The 9,919-nt window shown below is 43.3% G+C and overlaps 1 protein-coding gene across 2 annotated transcripts; it reads right to left on the bottom strand.

Annotated features, from left to right (window-relative positions):
• Positions 1-383: 383 nt before the first annotated feature.
• LOC140002998 (RANBP2-like and GRIP domain-containing protein 8) lies at positions 384-9,143 on the bottom strand. 2 transcript variants are annotated; one of them, XM_072041481.1, is made up of 6 exons: positions 8,442-9,142; positions 6,416-6,483; positions 5,799-5,910; positions 4,669-4,821; positions 3,728-3,785; positions 384-2,571 (listed from the first exon to the last, which is right to left on the bottom strand). In XM_072041481.1, exons 1-6 carry the CDS (start codon positions 8,514-8,516, stop codon positions 2,465-2,467), a joined length of 573 nt encoding a protein of 190 aa, XP_071897582.1. In that variant the 5' UTR covers positions 8,517-9,142; the 3' UTR covers positions 384-2,464. The 2 variants fall into 2 exon arrangements, with proteins under 2 accessions (XP_071897582.1, XP_071897581.1); XM_072041480.1 differs by lacking the exon at positions 384-2,571 and having other exon boundaries at positions 2,675-3,785; positions 8,442-9,143.
• Between the last annotated feature and the right edge of the window lie 776 nt (positions 9,144-9,919).

The following is a 9,919-nucleotide window of genomic DNA, read 5'->3' as shown; positions in this document are numbered from 1 at the left end:
TTTGAATCTTTCAAATATTCTAACTATTCACTGCTGATAGTTAAGACGCTTTAGTTCACCTGTACTTAAACACCTGTCCTGCAATGTCCAGCAATGTATCCAATACGTGCTACATTTCATCGAATTGGAAAAAAATAATTGTGAAACTCAAGATAGTAATCTTTTAATATTTGTTGTTATTATTAGTCCACAATATAATTTAATACCAGTACATACCATTAAAATATAAGCAAAAACAGACAAAAGAAACTGCAACAAAGGAAAATTGAAGCGACAATTACTTGTAACAGTCAAAAACCTGCGTGCCTTGAAAAAGAAACCAAGGAATATGTCTTTTTTCCCCTTCACTGGAAATTTGAAATATAATTAAATATTTTCCAGCAGATTCTGAAAAAAAAAACAACACTGAGGCTTTGAAGCCGAGTATAAAACAAATGTTTTCAGAAAATAACATTCCATTTCTCAGAAACCGTGAGAATCTTCTATGTGAAAATAGCTTTTTGTTCAGAAGTGTTGTCTTCTGCACTAGGAATTCAACCATCCACTACATTTTCTTAAGCCTCACTCTCAGACTGTTATCATGCTGCAAAAAGGACTTAAGCGGTAAATATAGAAATGATCTCATCAACAAAGAAAATGCTACAGATAGGCTCCAAACGGAGTGCTCAATTACTTCCATTGAAAAGGCCAAACCTTTAGAGTTAACCAAGCCTAGGAAAAGCTTGCCCAGCTTGGGATGGAACAGGAGCAAGGTGGCTTGAAATTGACCATAAACTTTCAAAACAGTCAGGGACAGCAGAATTATAAGTGAAAGGTTTTGAGAGGAAAAAAAAAAGAATTAATATTCTCAATTTCTCCAAACCACATTACACAATGCTTTATAAGGCTTGCATATTTGGGGTTTTGACAATAATTTCACAGTTCTTCAGGGATTTGGCAATAATTTCACAGACCACAGGGCTGTTGTAGGTGGTGCCAGGATGTCTAAACCATCCAATTCCATTATCAAATCGGGTACCATCTGTATCATAATAAAGTGCATCACTTCATTCCTGCCAAATGTTTGTCTAGTCTGTTCCGAAGACCTGCAAATACTGGAAGCACCAGTCTTACTGACCTCTCTAACCCAGTGGTTAACTGCTTCATTTTAATCTAGTTTTCCCAAATTTCAACAGTAATCTGTACCTACACATCCCACAATTCATTGCACCATTCTGAACTGGAAACCACACCAAACTCACTAACAACAGTTTGGCACTTTTTATGCTAAATCTTTCATTTGGGGGTTTCAAACACTTTAAAGAAATAAGCATTATATCCAGCAAACATATGATGGCTTAAGAAAACTACAAGCAAGTTAAAATGTATGGGGAGCAATAAGAATCACTAAGTAAGTTATTGTACTTTTTTCATAGTTCCAAGTACTGCCTAAACGTCTTCATCAGCATCTTTTATTGCAGCGAAAGCTGCTTCACATCTGTGAAGCAATTTTTCTCGCTCAACTAGAGCACGTTCTCGTCTCTCAAGTTCCAGTGCATATTTCTCCTGTGCTGAACGCTCCCTCTATACCAAGGAAAAAAAATGTTGAAACGCCTTCGAAACACATGAAATTACCGATTTATAGTGAACTAGAATTCTTTCCTCTGCAGATATGCTTAGGTTTTGTTTTTAATTATAGTGTTACACAATAGCTGACTAATTAGAAGTATCCTAATGGCCATCTACATTCAATTGGATTTGCGGCAGGACTGCTTGGCCTTCCAAAATGCAGAATTCAACTCTGCATGGCTGTTCAAGTAACAGCATAGACAATTAAAAGTAGGATTTTGTTTCCAGAAGTTTTGGATAATGCTATTATCTGTAAGACAAAAGAGTCCAGTGCCCTAAACACTAGATTGCTGTATTGTTTCTTCAGTTAGTGGAAAGCACCTCTAGGAAAGTGGTGAGAAAAAAGATACGCACAATTCTTTTCATCTTGGATGGTGCAAAAGACAGTCCCAGCAGGAAATCTAGCAGAAGCACAGAAGCTGTTACAGAATAAAACCAATGCAGGTTTGGGAGCTCTTTAGTTAGTGGCCCAAGCCTGCTGGTGGATAAACTATTGGGAGTCACCAGCAGCAGAAAAGTAAAGGCAGAAGGGATGGTCTTCACAGAAGATCAAGTCAAGAGGGCAAGTGCTCTTGAATGCCCAGAGTGAAGAGCATAGTTTCAGGTGCTGTCAGGAAAAGCAGTGCTTGCAGGTGTTTCTCTCCATGCCAACACCGCATCACAAGACACAACTCTTGGAATAATAGCACTGTGTTCAAACTCCCTTCAGCAGAGCAAATATCTGATCTAACCACTACCCATGTCATTACCAAGTCAGTGAACTAATTTAGGGGAAGAGGTGGATGATGACAGTGATATAGTTAGTAATTTCTGAATTCTCTGTCAAAAGTGAGAATCTTTGTAACATTACTGATCATTACAAAATGTCTGAGGCCATTACAGTTCCTACCTGGAGATTCTGACGGGCGACTTGCAGTTCGCTATTACTCTGACTTTTACCTAAATGGGATGGTAAGGTGTTATCTGTGGAGAAAAAGAACACACTTTACATTAAAAATATAGTCTTAAATAAATAAAGACTGCTTATCCAAAACAGCGAAAGTGTATTTTAAGCGTTTACAGCGACCAGCATAAAGCAAGACATATTGAAATGAAAAAGTAATCTCCTAAAGAATTACGGAGAAATGCTCAAAGTTTTGTTCCATGACTTGTTTGAATCAATCTATGCACGGACTGAAACATGAGGTAGCCAAAGTTTCCTTTTTGTTATGGCTTCAGGAAAGTGATTAACTGCTGAATAGACCCGGACCTCTCCTATTTCCCGTTGAGTGAAACACTTCAGAACTGCAATTTAACAAATTGCTACTGAGTAAATTAAGAGGAATTTAGTTGTATACAATGAGAGTTGATGTACAATAGTCACAGTTTCTCTGTTAAGAATTTAGTTTAGAATAAAGAGAAGCCAGTCCACCATTTAGGGAACCTGAGCACTTTCATTTCTGATAAAGGCTGCCTCACACTCGACTCTAAAAATACTAATAGATACGCCTCTTGCTTGAATATTTAGTCCTACCTAACCGACTACATTAGCAATGAGCATGAGCACCCATATAGCCCCAATGCAAATTCCTTTTTGTCATTCCTGGTCCTCCCTTGTTCTGTCTTGAAGACCCAAGTGTACATCTTTGGCACAAATGACGATAACACAAACATTACTGCCCATTGTTCCAAACCAGTATTAGTCCGACACTGCCATTATTACAGAGCTGAATTCATTCTTAGATGGTTAGAAACATATTCGGAGCCTGTATTCATAGGTCACATAGGAAGACAGACCTGCCTTCCCATTGACGCTTACCGATGTCCAAACACAAAGAGCTAAACAGGCAGCAGCAAATGAAAACGGATCAGAACAGACTAGAGAACACAGAAAGGATAGAAGTAGGGAAGTATGTGACAGATTCTTAAGAACCAAGCATAACAATACTGCTTCTCAGCAACATGTTACAGCATAAATTGGAACTCCTTACATATTCACTCCTCTTTTGGAGTGATTAGGGCCATACTAGCTGTTCAGTGTTGCTATCTGTCTTCTTACTGCAATACGAAGTATTTCTAGAAGAACCTCTGGTACAGACAGTCATGTTTATGCTGAGTTTCAGAGAGTAACGCCTCTTACCAACATCATATTTATGAAGTTCCGCTAGCGATGGTGCTTTACAATCCAGCAACTGCTCCTATTGAACATGAAGGCAACGCATTAATATTTCATCTTGCATGTGGGCCTTTTCAACAACTACATTAACAGACAACTCTTGCCTCCACCACACAAACTACATTACTTAAACTATTAAAGCTGAAAAGCTTCCAGTTATTACGAAGCTTAATGAAACACTCAAACATTTAAAATAGGGAAAAAAAATCAGAATTTGTCTCTTATGGATGGCATGTTCAGCTTGTGAAACCATTTGGTTCAAAGGCAGCATACCCTGCCACAGAATAGCCTGTCTAAAACAAACATCTTAAGACTAAGTGTCATTGCTGCTGTGTTACACAAAACTAATACCTGTGCAAAAGTCAGACTGTGCGACTGAAGGCTTTTACGCAGCAATCGAGAGTTAGAGCATTCCTTACTTTCTGCTCTATTTAATCCAAATTTAGAAAACAAACAAGCAGCATAGAGGGCAAGGAAGTCTGAGTTCTCAGGCCTGATACCTTCCTGCCAGTCACACAATAAATAGAGAACTGCCTACCTAGTCTTAACTTCTTGGATGTGACTACTAGCATGATTTTCCTGCATTTTTGAAGACTGTCAACCCTGAAACCTTGACAAGTGTACGAAAGCCTGCAGTTGCAGTTTTCTTGAAAGCTAGACCGAAGTGTCAAATGGCAGAGAAATTAACATTTCTTTAAATAGAAGAATAGGAAATCTAGAAAAATAGAATAAATTCTAGAAGAATTACATCTAAAGAATATTAATTCCATTAGATTTAATACTCAAGATTCTAAAATAATTTAGCCAGGAAGTTTTACAGAAGATGACACGGGAAAAGTGCTCCTCCAGTCAGACGCTAGAAGCTTCTGAACGTCACAGAACAGAGGTTGGAAATTGGCATTTACCTTCAACTTGTAAACAGCAGGGCTTCCAGGAAACAACTTAGCAGATTTTTCAACCCAGTATTTTGCTCTTTCATCAGTGACGGCATTATTGCACAGTAACTCCGCTATCTTCAGTACTAGATCTTTCTGCATTGGGTTCAACTCCACAGAACGCTAGTTTTCCCCATGCACGCACACCGGAAAAAAAGGCAGGAAAAAAAAGGTAACTTGATCTTGCAATCCACACAGAATGGGAAAGAAAATTATAACAGTCATTGAAAAGACACAGGTATTCAAATTAGACAGATCTATTAGTAAATACTTTTTGAATGAGTTAAGAAAGACCTCAGTTGCTAAATGCATCACTAGTCTACAGCACCCAGATACATCTGCTGCAACTCAAAAGAGCAAAAATTCAGAAAAGAAAGAATTTCCAAGGGAAAAAACGCAGAAGCCAGCTACTCTGCCCCCACCACCAGCTATACGCAGGCAGCTGGACTCTTACGTACCTTTAGTCTAACTCCATATAGACATTTTTGAAGAAATATATAATTAAGTCACACCCTACGACAAGCTGGGATGTATTGGCAGCAAAACTTTTGAGCACATCCTCTCCCTCCCCAAAACCTGAACAAAGGCATTCTGATGGTGAATTTTTCATTGGGCAATCATATAAATAAATGTCAATTATGTTCGCCCTGCCCCATCTCACACCCCCCCAAACAAAACCCCCCAAAAAAGCAATAAATACGAACAACTAGAAAACACCCTAGGTCTAGTCTTCCAGTAGCAACTAGATTACTGCTGTCACCTGAGCCCTTGCTAAGAATCTGTCACTGCTGTCAAATTCCCTAATCCAAAGGGCAATGTAAGATATGGAAAGAATTTAGTAGCAGCTAGCACAAAGACCCAGTCTAGGTCACAAAAGAATCATCTTAAAAAAAAATACTGATGAAGCAAAAACACATCAAATGAAGAATCCCCTCTGCAGTACGTCATATACACCTTTGGCAACAGAAAGCATACATATTACACTTTTTCCACAAACATGTTTTCTTCTATGCATTTAAGAAAAGTCCAGAACAGAATGATTTTAAAAGTCCCTTTACAATGGATTAAAGCAGGACATCGGAGGTCGGTGGAGTACTTACCCTGTAACATCCAAAAGCTTCTTCTATGTTGTCCTCAGCTTCATAAATTTGTCCAAGAAATCTGTGTGCTCTCGCATCTCTCTTTTGCACACTGAGGTATGTAAATATATACCTATGGAGCAGGAAAAAAAGGATCAATATTCCTCAATAATACGAGTCCCTCTGTCCTCCCCCGCCCCCCCCCAGTGTCCACGGAAGCGGGGCAGGAATTTAACATGTGATACAGGAAATGCAGTCATGGTTGGTTCCAGATACCTGGTCTGGACCTTAAAGTACAGAACAACATTATTTTTACATGTACAGACGCTACTTATTTGCCACCAAGTATTGGTATTTATTAAAAAAAAAAAAAAAAAAAAAAGAGAAAGAAACTGTAACTGTAATTGCTTCATAATACAATGGAATAAAAGCCATTTCAAACAGCAAGTTTTTCAATATCACGTAACTAATTATCTAAGTTGCTGTTTTATAAAGATTTAAACAGCACTTGATACCCACATCTACTGCTACTGTAAAGCAGCATGATAGTGATCTTGATTTCTCCAGTCTACTTCATATTCACTTAGCTTTTCAGTACTTTAGAGAACAGAATAGCAGAATACAGCAACGCGTATTACCTTTTAGCAAGTTCATATTCCTTTATTTCAAAATACAGCTTAGCGAACTGGAATCCTTTCAACGATTTCTGAACGGAAAACACACAACAAGCACATTTTAGATGTACAACACTTTCAAAGTAATTGCATAGGAAGACCCTTCTGATACTTTTTGAGAGACTGAATTTGATAACTAGTTATCAGCTCCAGTCCGCTCCTCATAACCAAAGTTTTGTTTTTGAAAGATGTGGGATTTGGAAAACAATGTTTTTCCTGTAACTGGCCAAGGCTACAAACGTGAAATTGAGGTTACTGGTGAAGCAAGCAACAAGCCTTAATACTTGTGACATTTCACAACCACTTCTTACTGAAGAGTGTAGAAGAAGTAGAAGAAGAGAGTCTGCTACATTTAAAGTACAGCCTGTTTTTTTCCCCCAATGTAACAATGTTGCAAAAAGAACCCCTAAAATCTGACAGAGTAAACAAAAAAGATGGTACTTAGTCCTGGTCTAGTACATATCACTCACAACTGTTTCAATATAGGTAAAATGTTTTCTTCCCACCTAAGAAATCCCACCTACTCTCAGTTTATATACAAAATGCATCAATACAGTAATTTATTTCTGATGTCATCAGTCTGAGATAGCTTGAACACACTTGTTCTGGGGATGAAAGACGAAAGGTATTTAAGGAGGAATAAAACAAGGAAACGAAAGCGAGAAAAAGCAAAACAGAAAACTGAGCAAGCAAGAGGGCAAGATGGGAGAAGCACGGGCAGGAGGAAATGAGTCAAAGGAAAGAGCTAGAGAACTACAAAGTCACAAGCAAAAACTTCAAGGTAGAAGCTATTTTTTAATATGTATTTAAAATCCGAGCTCCCAACATCAGATCAAAAAGCAGGTTTTGTCTGTGAACTCCAAACTACTGGAGGTAGTTAGGCCCAACGACGCAAAACATGAATCAACGGTCTGCATTCGAAATACACTCAAATTGCTACTCCCCACCCCTCCCCCACCCCCAAGTGATCTATGTAAAACTTTAAGCGAATTTAAATGAAAACAGGCCTCCGCGTTTTCGGTCCATCTTTTCAGGTATCACTGACACGCCAGAGCGGACTCACGCTTGACGCCTTGCGGACAGGGATGAAAAGCAACCTCAAAAGAAACGCTTGCAGCCTTGGCAGACCCTTCCCTCCGAAATCAACACAACAAGGAAACCAGTAACTATTCCCTCGGTGGACTGTGCTACACAGTCAGCTGTAAGCATCGCTCGAAAGTCAAAACTAAACGCGTCCGGTGGCCTTGAGCACAAGAAGAGGAGAGGAAATATTTTGTGTCGAGGCCACCGGGGAGTATCAACACTGTGGGAACGTATCTGTGCACCTGGCGGCGATGCACTTGACGCTGTCTAGCCCAAACAGTGCCCAAGTCGAACCCACAAAGTCACAGGACAGCTTTGCTGCTGCTGCTGCTGCTGGGAAAGGCACCAACCAAAGGCACAGCCCCTGCACGCAGTCCCTACCGGATCACGCTTAGCTCGGGCACATTCACGCCGCTTCAAAGCAACTCCGAGCGGCAGGCCGGGATCTTTCAGGATTAGGGCCCGCTGAATCGCATCAGGCGGCTGAGCGTTTCCCAGCTAAAATGGGCACGGGTGGCGTTTGTCACCCCCGGGCCCGCTGGCTGACAGGGAGCGGAGCTGTGCGCCCCCAGCCCCCCTCGCTCGGCGCTGTCGCTTCAGCGAGCGGCCGGCCAGAAACCTCCACGGCGCCGCACGGAAAGGACACTGAAACTTGAAGGCGGCGCGGTGCTTCGTTTGTGAAGGAAAGTACCTCTCCCTCGCTCCGGCCCCGAGGAAAGCCCTGCTATAAAACCCCTCCTGTCCGTGAGGCGCCGCGGGGCAGGGGCAGGGGCAGCCCCAACCCTCCCCTCACGACGCCGGCCACCCCCCTAGCCCCCCACCCCACCCGGGACCCCACCGGGACCCCACCGGGACCCCCTCCGCCTCCCCCCCCGCCGGCCAAGGGAAGCGGCGAGGCCTCGCTCACCTCTCTCCGAGAAGCCGCAGAGGCCTGCACGGAGGCGACACAGCGCTCCACCTCGGCCTTGCTGCGCCTCAACATGGCGACCGCAGCAGCGCCGAGCCCGGCCGGGCTCCGCTCCGCTCCGCTCCGCTCCCGTGCCGCGCCGCGCCGCCGCAGCGGCACAAACAAACAGCTCCAGGCGGGGCACCGGCCGCGCCCTAGGAACGCCGCGCACGCAGCGCGCTACGCACACTGCGCACACTGCGCACACTGCGCACGCCCCCGCTGAATGCGCAGGAGCCGTTGCCACAGTGCGGGGAGGGGAGGGGCGAGGCTGTGACGCATGCGCGGGGCGGCCGCTGGGGCTCCCTGACAGGGCTTTAGGAACTGAGGTTGCAAAGGGTCCCTCAGAAAGTAGCTGGGAGCAGCCCTGAAGACGCGCAGGCTGCAGAGTTTGAGACACGAGCTGTAACTTATTCTTTTGGATTGATTGATTTAATTTTGTAAGCCGTAAGGCGGTTGCCCCGCGGCTTGCTGGAGGTGTGCCCCTCTCGCTTTTCTGCAAGTTCCAGGCACTTTGCTCAAATGGAGGCCACTGGGCTGTCCCCAAATGGTGTGATATCTCTGTGGACAGGCTGCGTTAAAAATTCATCCCCTCCTCAGTCTCTAGCGTCCCACTGACATGCACAAGTTTCCTGCTGGACCTAAGCACTACCCACATCTCCACAACTCCTCCCGCCTTTATAAAAAAAAAAAAAAAATAATAAAGTATCCACCTTGTTTCTGTAAGCAGCAGCCACCTGACACCCTGCCGGAGTTAACCCTCTGTTTTATTATTTGCCCTATTAATGGGGATTTCTTTACACATTGGCTTTAATTCCATAAGAAGAAACAGCATTTTTTTCCCCTCTTCTTTTTAAATGACGAGGATTACAAAGTTTGTCAACACCTGCCAGGCTGAGGATTAAAAGTCTTAGCGCTGGTGCAGAGGAGAACCTGAGAGCTGGCTCGGGAGTCACTGGAGGAAATCTTTGCTTTTCGTGATGTGAAATTGCCTTCATGCAGACCAGGTCAAGCGCCTTGACGCTGGTCAGCATCTCTGTGGAACTGGCACCGTGTTGTCCCCAGTGGTTGCAGCACCAGGAGGGTAGCCCGCCCGGCAGGACAGCAGTTGACCATATTCATTGCTAACCTTCCAACCAGACCACACTCAGCTTGGCTCACTACATGTTTTGATACCTTGGTGGGAACTGAGCTCAGGATTTGCCGCTGCTGGAGGCAGGAAGGCTTTAGGCTCAGCTCCTTCCCCCTACAGCTACATCCATTGGGCTTTCTGAAGCGCTCCCTACTGTTATTCTAAGCAGGAGCTTCAAAAGGAATCTCTCTTCCTCGTGCATGATTGATCCCATGCAGTAAGAAGGGGGCAAAGCTGAGGCATCCATTCCGAAATCCCAGGCCCACAGCCTTCTTTGAGAGACCTAGTAGGGGTCACGGTTCAAACA

This window comes from Anas platyrhynchos, chromosome 8 (assembly GCF_047663525.1).
Source record: "Anas platyrhynchos isolate ZD024472 breed Pekin duck chromosome 8, IASCAAS_PekinDuck_T2T, whole genome shotgun sequence".
Taxonomy (NCBI): Eukaryota; Metazoa; Chordata; class Aves; order Anseriformes; family Anatidae; genus Anas; species Anas platyrhynchos.
This window is presented reverse-complemented; position numbering and strand designations above follow the sequence as displayed.

What these genes read in the sequence shown, in the direction of transcription:
- LOC140002998 (XM_072041480.1), bottom strand. Translation starts at nt 8,516, where the DNA reads ATGTTGAGGCGCAGCAAGGCCGAGGTGGAGCGCTGTGTCGCCTCCGTG. An exon ending in GAATATGAACTTGCTAAAAG is followed by an intron (nt 5,911 to 6,415) that starts GTAATACGCGTT and finishes CCTGCTCCATAG; the next exon opens with GTATATATTTACATACCTCA. An exon ending in AAGCTTTTGGATGTTACAGG is followed by an intron (nt 4,822 to 5,798) that starts GTAAGTACTCCA and finishes GGGGAAAACTAG; the next exon opens with CGTTCTGTGGAGTTGAACCC.